Source organism: Ictidomys tridecemlineatus, chromosome 2 (assembly GCF_052094955.1).
Source record: "Ictidomys tridecemlineatus isolate mIctTri1 chromosome 2, mIctTri1.hap1, whole genome shotgun sequence".
NCBI classification, from domain to species: Eukaryota; Metazoa; Chordata; class Mammalia; order Rodentia; family Sciuridae; genus Ictidomys; species Ictidomys tridecemlineatus.
The window spans coordinates 208,330,757-208,350,057 of record NC_135478.1 but is presented as its reverse complement, the minus strand read 5'-3'; the positions used below and the strand labels follow the sequence as shown (position 1 = coordinate 208,350,057).

General features: G+C 39.0%; 1 protein-coding gene and 1 non-coding gene across 8 annotated transcripts in view; both read left to right on the top strand.

Moving 5' to 3' along the window:
* Window positions 1-19,301, top strand: part of LOC110598732 (uncharacterized) — a 206,102-nt gene that overhangs the window by 106,731 nt on the left and 80,070 nt on the right. The window contains exon 1 of one of the 7 annotated variants that reach the window (XM_078040563.1): window positions 18,018-18,365. The exons of the other annotated variants lie outside the window; for them this stretch is intronic. Within the exon in view, the coding sequence (XP_077896689.1) occupies window positions 18,333-18,365 (33 nt within the window). The 5' untranslated portion in view covers window positions 18,018-18,332. Of the gene's footprint in view, window positions 1-18,017; window positions 18,366-19,301 lie in introns of those variants that run through there. 7 annotated transcript variants of the gene reach the window in all.
* On the top strand, window positions 3,750-3,823 carry Trnaa-agc (transfer RNA alanine (anticodon AGC)). Its single transcript has one exon. It is a non-coding gene; the product is annotated as a tRNA-Ala (tRNA).

Here is a 19,301-nt window from a genome sequence, read left to right as displayed (position 1 = left end):
AACAGAAAGATCATTCATGTTTCTAATATTTTATTCCTTATAGAATTACTAGTATTGCACCATGGTTACAATATGCATTTCATTTCACATATATGGTATTACATATACATTATAAGTGAAATCATTTTGTGTAAGGTCCTGATTATTGTTTTTAGCAGCAGTATTCCTGGGGGGGAGTGACCTCAGTCCTAAACCCCTGAAGTGTAGGTATGTTTTGAGTAGTTGAGGACTACTTTGATGCCAGTATTTCTCTTAACCATGCTTCTAGAAAAAAGTTGACTGAGTAGCTCCCCATAGTTTCACTGTCCTTGGTTTGTAACTTGTAGTCTATTTAGTCTGAAAATATTAAATGGAAAGTTCCAGAAATTAAGAGACCACATTCACATAGCTTTTTATTATAGTATATTGTCATAATTGTTCTGCTTTACTGTTAGTTCTTAGTCTTTCACTGTGGCCCAAGTTAACTTTACCATAGGTGTGTGTGAATAGGTAAAAACAGAGTGTACACAGGGTCCCCTGGCCTGCCACATCAGTCAGGAATGCTCTGCTTTCATCTGGACTGTGCAACAGGGGAACACAAAGGGCCTCAGTCCTAATGCAAAATTTGAGAACACTACCCTGACAGATGCAGTTTTTTGTTTTTTTTTTTTTTGTAAAGCACAATACTTGGAACACCAAATATACTAGATCAGCTCATACTAAAGAGATAAAAGTCATCTTCCTTCCTTTTTGTTTAAGGATGTCAGAGTCCAGAATTATCTTTCTTAAAACAAGAGGGGCATTTGGAAAAATGTTCATAAATACACTGTTTTCTAAGTTGAGCTCCCCTTATCCAGAAAGTTTCTTCAGAAACATCATGCCTCTTGGAAAAAGATTAAACTCTTATTATTTAAATGAAAAACTATTTTCCTACCTGTTGGTGCTGTTCACATCACATTTTCCTATCTGTATTTTAGTGATGAGGTTTTTGCCCAGCACTTTGGACCTGAAATGAACTGGTTTAAAAGGAGGGGAGATGATGTAAAGCTACTCTGAAATCTGAAAAGTCACATAACCTTAGACTGCACAAAGAAGGCATGAGAATAAGAAATATGGAAAGGTGCTTCCATTCGAAAAACATTTCCATATTTAAAAACCCTTCATGGCTTGTTGGCTGTTGAGGTGAGGTTATGCGGATCCAGCTGAGCCCTCTGTGGAGAAGGCAGCCCATGTGAACCTGCTGGCGATGAGGCACCTGGTCTATGCCACTGTGCACTTCTGGGCAAGGCATAAAGTTCCTGATGCCAAGCCTGGAACAGGAAGTAGCCAGCACCCCCCACCCCGCCCTTGTCTTCGTTTTGTTTTGGCAGTGTGCTTTGTGTTTTCCACTTGCACCATCCCTTAAGGTGATGCTTGTGTTCACTCATTCATCCTCAGGTGCTGCATCTTCCACTTTCCTTCAGCTTGAACTTCTCTCTTCCCAGAGCAGTGGGGCCTGGGGTGATCAGGCAGACCCAGACTGGCTGTCCTTTTCCCTGGAGTTACAGCCACAAGTTGTTCTAAAGAGGTTCTATAGTTTTTGTTGCTCCTGATTTCAACAGGAATCAGAAATGTGTGAATAATTTTAAAAAAAAAGATTGAGATAATTGTTCAGCTCTAGTAATAAGAAAAGGGAGTTCTCAAACTTTAAAGACAAGAACAACCTGAAATGCTAGGTGCTACCTCAGAGACTCTGAGTCTAGTCATAGGTAATTCTAATCCAGGTGGCCCATGGATGGCATATTGAAAACCTCCAATTGTAGAAAGATCAGTTACACTATTCTTTTTTTTTTCTTGTAATCGTCAGCATAGCAGTTTCCTTGTGAAAGTTTTATCATCTTTTGGCAGAGTTAACATGGAGCCCCCAAACCAAGGCTCACAATTCTTGGCGTAAAATCATGCACCTATATCTGAGCAACACTAACAAACTTTGGCAGTGGTATGAGATTTATTTGTAAATTGCCAGTGTCAACATCACATTTCTTTTTTCGCTGGCGTTGCCTGTTGAAGGAGACAGATCACTCTGTGGTTTGTTCTCCTCGTGGTTTGTGTAGAATTCAGGAGAATGCCACAGGAAAACGAACCCTCTCTAGTTTTGACTCTCTTGGACGTAGTGTATCCATCCTCTTTCTGAGATGGGTTATAAGAGGCTTGCCCTGAAGGTGGCAAATCAGCTTTGCGCACGCCTTGTCTCCCCTTAGCCAATAGCCTGCTCAGAATGTGTGTATCACCATGCGGTTCATTCATCAAGGGGATTTTAGGCTCCAACTGCCAGCAGCCTGGAGTTTTCTGTGACTCCTGGGCTTGCATTGACTCCTCCATGACCACAAATGTGTGCGTCTGGTCCTGAGAAGAATTCTTGGTGATCTAGGTAAGGGTAAACCATAGAGATCATTCTTTATTTTTCTTCTGGGTAGATTTGAGATTTTGCAAGAAGTGGTCCTTGACTAGGAAGAACTCAGAACTGTCTTTTAAGTTTTTCTATCCATACTGCTTTATAGTATTACCCAGTCTCGCCCTCTTCATGTGGAATCCACTCTCTTAAAAATGTAGTTTCAGTTTCAAAATTTAAAGTATAGGATTACGTTTTCAAAATTTTAGAAATTAAATAGCCATAGTTGCTGGGATGCTAATGACACACAAGTTCCTGGGTTAGGACTGAGGTTTATATTATTTTTTAGGACATTGCTCTAAAAGCTAGGCAAAGAGGAAATCTGTTTGCCTATGATTCGTGAAACAATGATTGTAACACATCTGTCAGACTTTTTCCTGAGTTGAAGGCCAAATTTTTGGACATACCACATAATTCATTCTGATGTGAAGCTATGTGATTGACCCCCAAATCCCACCCCCCCACACACACCACCCCTCTCTCGGTTTGTTTTCTAATCCTGGAATCAGCTCATCTTTCTCCTTAGGCATGTGGTTTAGTCTGTGTACATTCAGTGCAGTGGCATTTTTCTTGAAGACGTGACTAAGCCTTACTTGGATGAATCCTGCCTTTGAAAGAGATGGTGGAATTGCATCAGAAGGCATTTACAGTAAACTGCTCCCCCCTTCCTGTAATGACCACATGTGAAAGAATGCACTAAGTCTTGTTTGGAGGAAATGAGCATTGTAGAATTCTATGAAAAACTCCCTTTTTGTCATTAATTAACCAGATTTGGATGTTAACAATTTTCCAACTGGAGCAACTTTACCCTACCTAAATAAAAGTCAGAAAGCTGGAACTTTCTGCTCTATATTCTGCATGGTGTCACTAATCATCCTTAATTCAACAGAAGAAATAGTGTTGAATATGGTGACAGTTATTGAGGTGAATCTAAAACAAATGAACTTCCTCATAGACATTTTCCATGTTAAATTAACTTGTTTCTCAGGTGTGTTACTGACTTGTCCTTCAGATTTGATGCTCAGTCTGATTGGGTAGGAAGGCTGGGAGCAAACTCCAATGCCCTGTAGCCAGGGCTTCTCAAGGGCACAGTGCCTCCCCAGGAGGACGTGGTGGAAACATGTGAGGGTGTTCTGGTCATAAAATGATGTCTGTTGAAGGGGAGGGAGCCAGAGATGTTACATGTCCTGCAGCGCAAAGGATACAAAGAATTGCCCTGTATCATTCCGTGTGAGTTTCATTTGTCCTGTGAAAAATAGTTTATCATTTTTTAAGCCTATATTTTACTCCATTTTTACATGAAACACAACTTTGCATGCTTTAAAGTGTACAGTCAGGCTGGGGATATAGCTCAGTTGGTAGAGTGCTTGCCTAGCATGCACGAGGTCCTGGGTTCAATCCCCAGCACCACAAAAAATAACTCAAAAGAGTATACTAATTTTCATTCTGTTGTCCACCTATATCTCACCTCTTTCCCCCCTATACTTCTAATATGAAAAGCTTCCCTGAAATTCAAGAAAGTTAAGAAACATCTATCTTAATATGTAGTTAATTAGACCTGAAAATTGTTTACATATGAAATGGGAAGTGTTGTTTAAATTATAAATTGCTTTTCTTTTAGTTTCTCCTAGTTTACCTTACATCTAGGGTATTGATGTTTTAAAAGCTGTGTCCACTTGTTAATATTATCATTGAATTTTATTTTAGAGTAGTAAATGGGACATGACAGGATTTTATGTTATACAAGGGGCTTTGGGACTAGGAGCATTTCAAATCAGTGATCCAGTCCCTCTCTCTACTAGAAGAAGGACAGTATGCAAACCATCCAGATGGAAGGAATAATATTTATCTTCTTCATGAAACTCTGCAGGGAAGATTTCACAAATGTCCATTACTAGCCCACTGATATGGGTTAGCATTTGGAAGTCTTCCCCTTAAGCTGTTTTAGACTTTGCCCATTACTTCTTCTTTATGGGAGTCTTCATGTATCACTTTGAAAACATGACCTTTAGTTACCTTCTCTCTAAAGGCAAGGTGAAAACGGGTGTTAAGGGAAGTTTACATGGCATGCTGTAAGCTACCAGAAAAGGTAAAAATAGACTCTGGTTTTCTTAGCAGTGGGGCATTGTGCCACTGTTCTTGCCATAGACACATTCTGCATGTGCCATTTTAGATTTCTGACAGTGGTATAGAACAGTACATCTTAGGTAAGGTACTGTCTGTCAGGTAGAATTATTAATCAGAATTATAGCTGTGAGATTAGGGAACCCAAGCACATGCACAGAAGGCTCCCTAAGTGCTTGCTTTTTGGGGGCTCATATTTCTAATTTCATAGCTCTTTCATAGGTCTTTTTCTTGGATTGTTTCTGTTGTCGTCATTGTTGAGTGGATGTAATGATTGCCTCTTAGATGTTTTTAGGGTTACTAATAAAAGTTTTTGTTTGTTGTTGGTTTGTTGTTTTGTTTTGCAGTGCTAGGGATTGGACCCAGGGCCTTGTGCACGCTAGGCAAATCCTAAAAGTTGCTTGAGTTAAAAAAAAAAAAAAATTGCTCCCTTGAACTTTCTATGTCTTCCAAGGTCTTTCTGTGTTTATTTGAGTTTTCTCTTCCATATCACAGGCTTTCTAAATCTATATTTGTCTTTGGTTGTTCATTCACATTAAAAATGAAGTGGTGTTGTGGCTGACTTGAATCTGTGCCTCTTGTCCTGAGCAGGCTTTACCCTGGGTGGTACGAGGCCTCCAGAGCCCTGGCACTTAGCAGTTGTCAGAGTGAAGAGAGCTTGATTTGGGGGCTCTCATAACCACACTCACTGTTCAGTCCTCACCAGACATTTATCTAGCTTCCTTAGAGAATCATCTGCCTTTTTTTATTTTTATTTTTTGCCTGGAGACATGTAAACCTTAGTCTCTTCTTATAAGCACAGGAAATGGGCATGGAAGGAATAATGGCTTATATATTTTCAATTAATCTCCTTTCTATCCTCCTTGTCTCTTCTGTCCTGTATTGTATTTGTTTTCTTTGGACCTCATTGGGATTCTCCTGAACACAGTCACTGGTCTGCCTCCACAGCCGCAGTACATCTGGGAAAGCCTACCAGTGTGAACTGCCTCTGCTTATCTCATCAGGCAGTGCTCCTCCCTCATCTTTCCGATATGCAGATATTTATGGAAAGCTCCTTTGCCCCTGATATTTTTTTTTATTGTGGTGGATTGATATACCTGTTTACAACTGTAATGGAGTCTTCCATATGCTCTGATCACCATCTTGAAATGAGAAGTTCTTTGACTAGTTGATTTATTAGAAGTATATCAAAGCAATTAAATCTGAAATACTTTTTAGCCAGGTGTATTAGTCAGCTTTCAGTTACTGTGACAAAATATTTGAGAGAGTCTACTTATAAGGATGAGAGGTTTATTGTGACTCATCAGTCTTAGAGATATGTTGACACGATGGCTTTTTGGGCCTATGGAAAAGCAGCATGTCATGGTTAGAAGTGCATGATAGAGAAAGCTTATCATCTCAGGGTAGAGAGAGGTGGGGGCCAGTATCACCTTTAAGGTCAGTTCATTCTTCCTTTATTGCCAAATATTCCTCTGAGTTGATAGATCTAATTTGTTAATCCTTTCTCTTGTTGACTAGCATTCAGATTTTTTTTAAATTTCTTGGCTATTATAAACATTAAGCTGCTATCAACAAGTTCTCTTTACCCACATTCCTTTTTAGATTTAGGTTAGGTTTAATTGCTAATAGTAATTGTATGTTTACCTTTATAAGAAATCTTCAAGTCATTTCCCAAAGCAATTGTACCATTTTACATGCAATAAGCAATGAGTAAGAAGCTATGCATGTGGGTTCTAGGTGCTCCAGTTTTTATAAGCATTTGCATAATGGTTTTTCTAATTTAGGTCATTCCACTAGAGATGCAATAGCATCTCCATTCTGTGGTGTTTTTTTTTTTTTTTTAGTTTGCATTTGCTTAATAGCATGTAGTCATTGACCATATTTACATATATTTTTTGATGTGTCAAAAATTAAATCTTTTGCTTGTTTTTTTTTTTTTTTTTTTTGTCTACATTCAAATTGCATTGTTTTCTTCTTAATTCTAATTAGGGCTGAGGATGTAGCTTACTGGTAAAGTGTTTGCCTAGCATGCATGAGGTCTTAGGTTCAAGCCTCAGTGCCACCAAAAAAAAAAAAAAAAAAAAAAAAAAAAAAGATCTTACTGATTGGTAGGAGTCTTTGTGTACATATTATGGATAAAATTATTTTGTCAGAAATTTTCATGCAAATATATTTTCCCAGTCTGAAGCCTACCTTTTATTTCTTTAAGTGACTTTTTTTGGTGAACAGGTTTGAGTTACTATCATAGTAACTTAATTAAAAATTTTTAGATTTTCTTTGAGTATTCTTTGTTAACCAAATACTGTTTATTTTCTCCAAGTTTGTGAAGCTATTCTGTGCTTTCTCTTAAAATAGTTACAGTTTAGCCTTTATGTTTTGGTAGTGATCCGTCACCAGTTAATTTGTTAGGTAGAGGTTAGGTAGAGGTCAGGGGTTTTTTTTGTGTTGTTGTTGTTGTTTTTCATATACTTTCTCAGTTGATTTGTTGAAGGAACTTCACTTTCCTCATCGAATTGCTTTGGCACCTTTGTTGAAAATCGGTTGTCCATGTACATTGGTCTATTTCAGAGGAACCTAAAAAATGTATAGATCACAGGTCTGTACATGTGGAAAGTCTAGGAAATAACAGTTCACGCTGGCCAGCCTTAATAAGCCTCAAGTGACTGGCATAGTCTTCTACTTGTGTATCATGGAATATTTGTGTCTAAGGTTACTGACAGAAGCTGGGTGTGGCGGAAGACATTATTTTGCTTGTTTTCTGAAGCTAACCGTGCTGAGGCCCCCAGAAGTTCCAGCATTCCCATGTTAGATATGATGTTGTTCTTATCTGCACAGAAACATATCATAAAAACTAAGGTCCAGCCTGAGCTTGCAGGCAACTTCAAGGAAAACTAAATATTTTAACTTTATTTTTCATATTGGAAAAATTGGGTATATGCATCTTTGAAAAATGAATGATTTTGAATTCATTCTAAGTAAATGTGACCAGAACAAAACTAGGACACTTAGAAAATACGTTTTTCATAATGTGAAGAAGCTTGTGAGGAAAAAAATTGTTTTAATAACATATTATATACAAAAGCAGATCTGACTTTAAACAAGCCTTTTCTAAGGGTAGAATTTCTACTTGGAAAAGTTTTTGTGTATAGTTTTACTTACTTAAATATAGTACAGTTTTTTAATTTGAATATAAGAAAATTTTATTTCTTTTAACAGATGCCTTGATTTGAAAATCAAAGGATTAAGAGAGTAAGAAATATAGCACTATTATTCTAAGAGTGTGTTAGTTAACTTTCTGTCACTGTAACAAATGCTTGTGATAATTATAAAGAAAAAAGATTTATTTTGACTCTCAGTTTTGAAGGCTCCACTAATGATCAGTTGGCCTTATTGCTTCTGGGCCCATGATGAAGAACCATGTTATGTTGGGAACCTATGGCAGAACAAAACTGCTTATGTCACAAGCTAGGGAGTAAAGGAAAAGAGGAAAAGGCTAGAGTACCATAATCTGTCTCAGGGCATCCCCTTAAGGACTTCCCACGAGGCCCCGCCTCCTGCAGGTTCAGTTGCCTTCCAATAGCACCACCCTGGAAGCCCAGCCTTTAACACATGGGCCTTTGGAGGACGTGGAAGATATAATGATAGCACAGAGGTAGGATAAATGATGATTTTCTCTTATGACAACCAAAATTCAGAATTTGAGTGGTAATTTTGTGGTATGTTGGTGTGGTGAAGTGGTTAGCACAAGACTCTGGGACTGGACAGCCTGGGCTGGCACATGTGCTCTGCTGCTGGCCAGAGATAAAGGAATGACCTCCCTGTGCTTCTCCGTTAGTGGGGAGAAGAAGGAGAGTACCTGCCTGCAGGGCCGATTGGAACAGGCAGAGCACTGAGAGCCGGGCCTGCTTCACTGCACATTTACCTGTTGGTTGGTACCACTATCCCACTTTTATTATAAAAGAACACAAGAAAATGAATCTTTTAAAAAAGGTTCATGAAAAGCCAAAGAATCACACTACAATTCAGAGATCTCACTGTTTGTGGCAGCGCTCCACAGTTGGCTGAACTGATCTGGTTTTACTGTTGTATTACCATTCTCACCCAAAAGGATATAGAATTAAATGGTTTTCTGTTGAGTTCTTTGGGAGATGTATGTCTTGAAAATACCAGGAGTGATTTATGTTAATTACAGGAATTCTCTATCTACAGAAGGATTTTATAAAGAAAGATGTATTTCACGCCTTTCCACACTCAGGAAAAATACAACATCCACTCACTTGAAATTCTGCCTTCCCTAGCCTGTGTTTGGACTTGCATCGTTGTGCTCAGCTCCTGGCCTCAATTCTGCTCTCTCGAGCATTTCCTGGCAGGAGCAGGAATAAGAGCCGTGCCTGAGAGAAGTGGCCATGGCCAGGACAGGCCTTTCCCCATTTGACATCTCTGCACTGCCCTGGCAGGGGGACGAGTCTGGCCTTCATAGTAGTTACGCCTTCAAATGTATCAGGGTTGATGACCCCAGAAACAAAAACCCAACTCAGATCAAACCAGAAGTTCCAACGAGCATGGACCATGAAATCATGCAGCCTTGGTTGCCCATACACACCAGCTTGACTGCAGACTGGTGTCTTTCTGCACACCGGCACTGGACACCTTGTCTTTGTTCTGTGGGAGGTGAGAGGCTGAGGAAAATGGATTTCCTGATGACAGCTGGCTTGTCAGATCTTACTGTACTGAAGAGGAGACTTCTCATGAGGCCTGCTCAGCGCAGGTGAGTTTTTCTTTATTTTCTTAGCGTTTGGTAAACACCACACAGACACATGGAGGATGGGATGTGGCCTTGTGATTTGACATGTGGGAGAAACCTATTCATCACGGTAACTTCTTGTCTGTGGAGGCTGATCAGTGCCAGCTGGCCCTCTCTCATCTAGTAGCAGTTCCACTCATGTGACCCATTCTTTGACACTCATTTTCGGTGGGCGATTCCTCCTGTGCCTCAGAGAAAAGAGGATCCAGAGGATGAACCTGCTCAGGTTCTTCAACTCGGCATGGTTTGTCTGCAGCTGCCTGTTTTTCCTTGCCTGCTCTTGTGTTTGCGTGTGTGTTGGCCGGGAGGTGGGACGAGTGTTCTTCCTCATCTCAAGGCTCTGGGCCCCATCCCCATCTGCTTCCAATCTCACCTTCTCAGAAGTTTTCCTCTCTGACTGTACCCCAGTCATCCCCATTGACTTTTTCCTTTGAGCACTGAAACAACCTCCAATCTTCTCCATTTTTAAAAATTTGAACCTGTCATCATCACCCTGCTTTTTATTTACCTCTCCATTTACTTCTGCCAGGCCTCCACTTTGGGAAGAACCATCTCTCTTTTTTTTAAAAAATTTTATTTCTTAGTTGTAGATGGACAGAATACCTTTATTTTATTTACTTATTTTCATGTGGTGCTGAGGATTAAACCTAGGTCCCCAGACATGCCAGGTAAGCACTCTACCTCTGAGCCACAACCCCAGCCCAGAATCATCTCTCTTGCTATCTCCATTTCTGTGCTTTTGCCCAACACTCAGGCTGTTTTCCTCTGGCTTCTACACTTGTGACCAAATGGATCCTGCTCTAGCCAACCTGGTAAGCTCCCTAAAGTGCTTCCTGTTGTCAGATTGTTAGATAGATTAGGGTCCTTATCTTCCATGACCTCTTTGTAATAATCAGTGTTTGATATATTCTCCTGGTCTTCCATGACCCTGTCCCACTGCTCTGGCTTTTTCTGCCCATTGCTCTTTGCAGGTTCTCTCTGTCCATTCTAAGCTCCATGCTTCTTTTTAGATGCCATTATGATACCTAGCATGGCACCTCATATTCAACAGGTTCTAAACTGATCCAAGTTGGTGACAATGACTGCTCTTATTATTTTAAAAATTTTCTTATAATTATAGATGGACAGAATGGCTTTATTTATTTATTTATTTTTAATGTGGGGCTGAGGATTGAACCAGCGCCTCACATATGCCAGGCAAGCACTCTGCCACTGAGCTGCAGCCCCAGCCCTGTGACTGCTCTTATTATTGAAACATTACCACTTACAGGTTTTCGTCGTCAGTCTAATCAACCGGATTAGAGCCCCTCTTACTTGTGCAACAGCACGCTGTACCTCTTTTAACTTGCAGCTGCCCATTTGCCAGGAGAATAGCAGTATCTTAGGCACCATCCAGCACCTAGCTTAGTTTCAGAGGGGTAGTTACGTCCTGTGAACTCAGTAGACATTTTTTGAACAAAATCAACTAAACCAAGTGACTTGTAGAAAGAACATTCCAATTATTCTATGTTTCTTACCTTTAAAATGTTACCCACATAAGAGATAAACAGCAAAACATGACTAATCCCCCAGGGTGTGTCTGAGTCTTGTGTTACTGAGCAACCTTGAGCAGCCTCTCTGCATGTTAGATCCTGAAACCTCTCTACCCTAGGACCTTTGTCCAGTTCCAAAGTCCTTTAATTCTTTGAGAATAGTGTACCATGGGTGTAGGTTATATTCTCGGGTCACTCCGAGTTTCCCTCGTGCTTCTGTTTTTTTCCTGTTAGCTGATGATGTTGCTTGGATTTGTAGGTTCTTTCCAAGTTGCGGGAGTTTTTCAAGCTGGCTGTAATGAGAGGGTCTCATAAAACCACAGAGAACCATGGTGTAGTCTTCTCAAGTTAAACACAGTGTTCCTTCTTATTTTCACTTTTGATCTGTGTTTCTGGGATGGCTTCTATAATTACATTTTTAAAATTTAAGCATCAGAAACGATATCTATTTTGATTCCTGTGCCATTGATATTCTTCAAACTTTCATGTGTGCCAAATCAGGAACCTCCTGCAAGACTTTGACTTCTGATTTCTTTCTTTCAGATATATACATACATATACAAATACATGCACATGCGTGTACACACACTTTTTAGAGTGTTTCTTCATGTAAAAATATATATATACTTTTAAAATTATTTCTAACTTTAGTGGTAAAATTCACAACATAAAATTTACCATTTTAACCATTCTTAAGCGTGTAGTTCAATGGCATTACTGTGCAATTTTCATCACTGTCCATCTCCAGAATTCCTTTCGTCTTGCAAAGCTGAAAATCCATATCCATTAAAATACAAATCTCCATTCCCTCTTGGAAGAAAGAAGAAAACATCATTCTTCTTTCCTTCTCTATGAATTTGACTAGACTGGGTACCACATGTGATAGAATCACACAGTATTTGTCTTTTTGTGACTGGATTCTTTCCCTTAGTATAAGGTCTTCAAGGTTCATCCTTGTAGTGTCTGTTGAGTGTTTGATGAACGCTCAGGTTGCTCTACATTTTAGATACCATGAATAGTAGTATCACTATGAGTGGAGGTGTACAAAGTGAGTTCCAATCTTCAAATTCTTTTGGATCTAATGACTTTTGCATCTTAATCTCTTGATATTTCTGTTGCTTTCATGGACTCCTGCCTTCCTCTTTTGTCCATTTACTACTTTTTGTCTGTGACCTTTGGGCCATTTTCCCAGTACAGATGCTCCTCCATTTATGCTGGTGCTCTGTCCAGTTTCACCCATCAAAAGCTAAAAGTAGTGTAAGTAAAAAATGCATTTAGTACCCCTAAACTGCATAACATTGTAGCTTAGCAACACAGTGCACTGGAGAGTAGAGGTACTCCCATAATCACATGACTGACAGGGAGCTGCAGTGCCCAGCATCACCAGCGCCCGGGAACAGATCAGAATGCAAGAAGAATGGTTTCCACTGAATGCATTTTGTTTTCACACTATCATAAAGTTGAAAAATGGTAAATTGAATCATCATAAGTTGGAGAGCATCTGTAATGTTTCTACTATCAAGATTCTCATGTTTCAGTAAGACTCTTACTGAACTGCTACATGGAGAAAACAGTTTGACAGCTAAGAAATATGATTTGTTCCCACCTCCTACACACCCACCAGTTCCTACTGTTTTCTGAAGGTGTGTCATGGGTTCCTCTAAGATGAAGAAAAAAAAATTTATTGGTAGTAGGGCAGATTTTTGTGTCTACTGATAGTCTGTATTTTGAAATTTAACTATGAGTAGTAAAACTTCTTCATTCAGCAGTCCTATAATTGTGATTTTGTGGGGTTTTTTTCTTATTATGAAAACAACATGACAATTGTAGATAATTTGTAAGGTATAGAAAAATAATGTACACAATAGCACTGCATAAAGGCAACCATTGTTTATATTTTAATTCATATTCTTCTGTTTTTAAATGTAAATTTTACATATTAAATATCATATAAGCATACCTTGTCACACAAACACACAAAAAAAACTAACAACTTTATGGAGCTGAGAAATATTTATAGGATATTCATTAGTTTACATATCCTTTTTCCAATTATAAAAAGAATGTTTCTTATAGGAAATATCAAACATCTCAAGATTATAAAGGTTAATGGAAAATGTAAATTCTCTTTTCTGCCCCTTCATAAACTGTATTTATTTATTTATTTGCTGTTATTGAAGCTGGCTTTGAACCCGCAATCCTCCTGTCTCAGCCTCCCAAGCCACTGGAATTATCACATCCAGCTTCGTAAACTTTTTAATGTATTATTTTTCATTCTCATCTCAAAGCTAGCTTCTCTCCTTCTTCTGTGCACTCCTTCCTTCCTGGCCTTCTTCCCTCCTTAGCACCTTCTCCGTTTCTCTTCCTTCCCTCCCTCCCTCTGCCTAATAATATTGATATCACATTTATGTGCAATTTAATACCCAGAATTTCCAATATCATTAAGTGTTCCTGGAAAACCCCTGTTTAAGCACGTGGGTTTACTCTGATGTATTTTGTCCCGTACGTCTCTCCACTTTTGGATGTTCAGGTTGTTCTCAGTTTCATGTTAAAGTACATTCTTGTTATTTCCCTGCGTAGCTGTGGGTGTTTCCTTAGGTGATATTTATTGACCTGTCATGAGTCAAAGCTGTTTTGGGCCTTGGTGGTCTTTCTTCCCTTCAGTGGCTTGCTCTTTCTGGTGTTCATCTTTGTGAATTTGATTGATGAAAAAAATCTTGGTTTTTACTAGTGTATTTCAAAGTTTTTCCCACTAATTGACTTTTTGTGTGAATTTTTGTTAGCATATTTTACCTTTGCAAAGACTATATATCATCCATTACAGGTATGTTACTTTTTGCTCTCCTTTTGATTGTGTTTGCTGGATTTTAACATCTGACATTTGTAGTAGGTGACTCAGCTCACTTTGCCGTGTGCTGCCTTTTCCACTGCAGTTTATAAAGCCGAGTCTAACTTTACCATTTAAATTCAGAAATGTTTCCTTATACTTAAATAGTTTCCTTTCTGTCCTTTTATATTTAACTTTTTATTTATTTTTTTTTAATATTGAGTATTGAACCCAGGGGTGCTTAACCACTGAACCACATCCCTAATCCTTTTTTTTTTTTTTTTTAAGACCCCGTCTCACTAAGTTGCTGAGGCTGGCTTTGAACTTGATCCTCCTGCCTCAGCCTTCCCAGCTGCTAGGATTATAGGCATGCATCAGTATGCCCAGTTTACATTTAACTTCTTACTCTCAGAATTAAGTTTTGGTGAATATTATGAAGTGGTAATTTTTTTAATATTATTCGGTTCTTGTGTTTATCCGTATTCCCTATACAGCTGTGGTGCGAACTAAAATATGTGCTCTTCCTTATTTTAGTGCCTTGGTTGTTCCATTGGGGAAAATGAGGTGGCTGCGTGAGGGAGCCAGGCAGAGGGACTGGAACCCTCACAGTTGAACAAGCTCTCCCTTGCCCAGAACTTGCCCTGCTCCTCCTGGCCATGATGCTCAGCATGGATCAGGAGGTAAAGACAGGAAGGAGGGTCCGTGGGCCTGTAAAAGCTGGGGACTAGGCGAGAGTGGGCCAGAGTGAAGCTTTCTGTCTTGACTCCACTTCAGATATTAATGAGAGAGAAGTATGCAGGGCTTGGCTCATTGGTAGTTACTTGAATCTCAGATCCAAGTTGTAAGGCAGCACTTGGTAAAAAGAACACCAGCCCAGAAATTGAGAAATCTTGAGTCTGGTTTCAGCTATCAGTCAACTATCTATGTAACACAGCAGAATCTCCTAACTGCCAGTTTCCTGACTCAAGGAATGAGGGAGTTGAGAAGAATACTCTTTCAGAACCATTCTGAATTAAAGTCTAGGCAAGTGGCAGAGCTAGGTTTGTGGTGATTGTTAGGATGTTTCTTGATGACCAGTTCATCTTTCTTTAATGAGGTCAGCAAGTATGATACCAAGTTTAGTAAGATGATGACAGATGTTATTTAATACCCCACCTTGGAAGAATCTATGCTCCTTATTCCCTGACTTTTCTTGATCTACTGTAACATTGTTCTCTGTAAGATTACTGTATATGCTGATAATTTCTTTGCTCCAGCCACTGCTTGTGTTTAAGAATTAAAGGAAGATGAACTAATAATCAAGAAAATTCAGAATGGATTCATGTCTCTGACCTTACGCTGTCACTTGCCCAGAGCTGTTATAATTGTTTTTAAAAGGCTAAAAGAAAACTATGAAACTACTTTGAAACATGCATTAAAGTGATAACAGTAATGACTAGAAGTTACAAATACTTGTTAAATTTTTATTATTGGTATTAATATATTATTACTTATTAACATATTAGTAACAGAAATTTCATTGAGAAAACAGTCAGAGGCCAAAACTTTTAATTTCAGTATACTTTTATTAATATATTTTGTTTTAGAAAAGTAGCCCAAAATATATCTTAAGTAGTTTCTGTAATATAAAGTTGTCTGTCAGCCAGTCAGTCCATTACACTTGTGGTGTTTTAACCTTCATCTCCCACCTTTTGATTTCTAGTGTAGATGAACGTACATGGTCCAGTATCGGCACCACAACTTATGTAACTCACAAGAATAATTCAGACTCTCCAGGGGAGGTCTGTCACAAGCTCAAATGAAAATTCCTAGGGCTTTTACATTTTCTTCTTGAGAACATATTTGCTAAATATGATACAATGACCTTTTGAAATTTGTAGAACTTAGTGTGTAGTCTGGATAAAACTAAGCAGTTTTTGTGCTGCAGGAATTAATACCACTATATGCTAAATAAAGCAAAAGTGTTTATATGTAGCTGCAACTGTTTTATTTAATGATGTTATGTATCATATGATCTGCAGATAGCATTGAAATGTAGCATTTAACATAAGCCTTGCGTGGATATGATCTTCAGAGAAACAATTCCTTTGATAATTAAGCTTTAATTTCTCACTGAGCACTTCTTTGATCTTGTAATATTTTTAAAACAGTCCCGGGGATTTATTTTCAAGGCTTGAAAACAAATTATTGCTTCTCAAAAGCCATAATATATTCATGGGTTGGTATTTCTTTTAAAAATCCTATTTTTAAACTCCTATTAAGTTTATTTTTTCTTAGTGTACTTATCTGGGGCATAATTTTCATTGCTACGGGTCACATGATTCCTCCCGTCCATAGCACACGCACTTAAAATTTTCACTTCCTGATTGAGCCATCAAGATTACGTAAACTGTAAATCAGCCTAAATACCTCAGAGCAGGGATTTTAAGGGGAAATTGATGTTTTCTTTTCATCTTCACTGTTAACCCCTAAGCATCAGAGTGAGTGTGTGCTTGCCCATTTGTACTTGGCGATGAGAGGCTATTAGAGGTTTTTGTTTTGTTTTGTTCCTTCCCTTTCAGATTGAGTTGGACTTTGCTTTCATTATAAAAAATAATGTGCCGGCTAGATAGATGGTGGGGCGCTAACAGTCACAGGACTGAGAGAGTCATTTACTTGCTACTCTTTTCACAAGCCGAGTGAAGAGTACAACAGCTCCCAAAAGGTAACGATCTGATATTTTAGACGCGCCAGTGGCTGTGGAATCCTCTTCTGTCTGGTCCTAGTGACAGTAACTTGTAGCAAGCAGGATGACCGATTTATCTCGATCTTACCATCGTATCACATGTACTCAAAGCAGTTTGAAGTTGTCATAGTAACAGCATGACATTTGGAGGGTCTTGTTAGTAGTTCTTTAGCCCGAATTAATTGATTTTATTAACCCTGGTATTTTTCCTCCTCTCTGACAAGGGCTATATTTGCTCAAAGGTAGATTTTATGTTCTTTATGTCTTGATGACTGCAAGGACTTAGTGGTTTCAGTACAGGAACAAGATTGCCATCAGTTGATATCAGATAGTTAACATAGGTTTTTAATTACTCTATAAAATCAGACTATCACTGTAGGACCGAGATTTTGTTTTACATAAAGAGGAAAGTTACAGATATTGCCAAGACGTAATTGTGACTTAATTCCAGTGGCTACAACTATCCTTTTCTTTGATTTAGACATATTTAGATTAAGAATTGGGGATGGCAGAAGAGAGAGGTGTCAGACTTACAGGAGAAAATAATTTCTTTTAAAATGCAACAAAGATACAGCTCCAAAATCACGTTCCATAAAAGGAAAAATATCAGTAAATTTGGATTTATCAAACTGAGAAATGCAGTCCTCTTTGAAGCTCTAAAATATAATAAAACAAATTCTCCTTTAGAAAAGTTTGAGGGAGTTCTTTATTGTTGAAAAGTAGGTCGAGATCCTCTGTGCGGAAAGCTGTGTGGCAGGAATTCTTGCCAGTCATGGTGAGTGGTGAACAAGGAAGCCTGTCTCTTGAGCAGGGGGAGGGTCAGGAGAAAGAATGGGACTGGGACTAGGTTTGGATGCTGGGGCTTAAAAAGTATCAGTTGTATAGTGCTTTTGTTCTCCTGTAAAAGTGGCCAGGGAGATGAGTTTTGTGGGCTCATGGCTAATGCTACCGTCCTTACTGTTGTGTGGGTGTTTGCCGTGGGCATGAAGAGCGGGGTAGCGGCATGTGCAGCCAGCAGCCCGAAAGGTGCTAATGCACAGCCAGTGATGTCAGGAGTTACGAGACAGCAGTTTCAAAACACTGCAGTAAACAAGGTCAAAGTGTCCCGTTTTGCTGGAAAAGGAGGTTTGTTTTTATGAGCTGGACAGTACATGGATGAAGTAATTTTTCAAAACAAACTTCACATTTATATGTGTGTTGTGTGTTTTAAGATTAAAAAAATAGATGAGATTTAGTAATGCTTAACATTTTTAAGCAGAACTGTCTTGGGGTTTTGATTTTTTTTTTTTTCCTGTTTTTAGTTGATTTTTCTGGTTGTTTTTTTTTTTTTTTTTGACCCCCACATAGGAAGGAAATAAGAATACTTCTGATCTAAAGTTCTTAAAAGTACCTTGAGAGGGCAAGATGGGACCCAGTCCTTTCAAAGCACAGCACATAGCAGTCACAACCAATAGTGAGATAGTCCCTTGAGTTTTATACCTTTGGTTCTTATTTGGACAGGCATAAACAAGAAAGTTAATGGCGCAGAATACTGCTGACTGTGTGGCTCTTGTCTTGATGCGTTTTCCAACCTTGAACCTGAGAGTGCCAGAGGCTTGAGTCTCTGAGCATTCGTGATAGCAGTCATCTGCTGGCCGCAGGGTTCCAGAGGTAACAAGTGAGTGTCCTGGGTGTGTGTGTCAGTGTAGTAACAACAGCAGTGGTGCCACGTGGCACCCAGAGGTCGTCTTAGTCTGCCCCAGGGATTCCTGGTCCCCAGAAGTATCTGCAGCGTCTCTGAGATGAACTGTGAACTTGGGGCATCTGCAAAAGCGCAGGCGCTGTGAGTCCCAGGGCAAACCTGGGTGTGAGAACACACTGAGCTTTTAAAACGAAAGCAGGGGCCTTGAGGAAGGAATTGCCGTCATCTTATGCCCAATCTGCTCATGGTGCTGGAACGCAAAGTAAGTTTTGTTTGTTTCTTTGTTAGTCTTCTGCGTGTTTTTTCTTGCTAACATTGTTAGACACTTAATATCTGGCAAATGCCAAGTTTTTCCCCCTTCATTGGAAAGTGAGAAATGGAGTTTGTTAAATAGCTAATGACTTCTTTTATCTTTTCTCTCTTTTCCCATATCTAGCATGCTGGCTTGCTTTTTATAGATAGCAAGAGACTGAAATGTATTATCAAGGAGAAAACAGAAAGTTTTTTTTTTCTTTCCTTTTTTTTTTTTTTTAAATAACCCAAGAACTGTGTCATTAGATAAATGGCAGTGACACTGTCAAGACTGTTTTATAGCCAGGAACTCCTTATCAAGACTGCCCCAGTTTGCCACTCTGATTTCCATTTGGAACCAGCAAGGATACCTGTCCCCGGGGCAGATGTGAAGGCAGAGGGGCCCCAAGTGTAAATTGTGCTGAGGCCAGGTGCCAAGGGGTCACGGGCAGGAGGCTGGAATTAAATAACCTGTTAGGAAACAGAAAGGAGCAGAGGGAATATACATTATATAATGATGATGGGGAAAAACACTTAACCTAAAGATGGGACAAAATATATAGAGATCTAAGTCAGCAGAAACTGAGCTTTATGTCAGAAAGTTTTGTGAATTGTAGATTGATGGAAAATGTTCATTTGTCTTCAGAAGATAAATAAGAGGCTTCTCACCTACACAGATGTTCATTAGCCCCAGCCTAAATATGACACTCGGCCGGCTTCCATTCTCTTTGTTTTTTGTGCTGATCCTGTCTCCGGAGATGTTACATGCCTTCTATAATTTTTAATACAAAGTTCCGTGGTTTTGAAAATGCAAAACAAATAGAAATGCAGAGTCTTTGTGATTTATAATTAACTTATCTTTCCTTATAAAGCAGACTGATTTTGCCACAGACTGTTCTTGAATTTT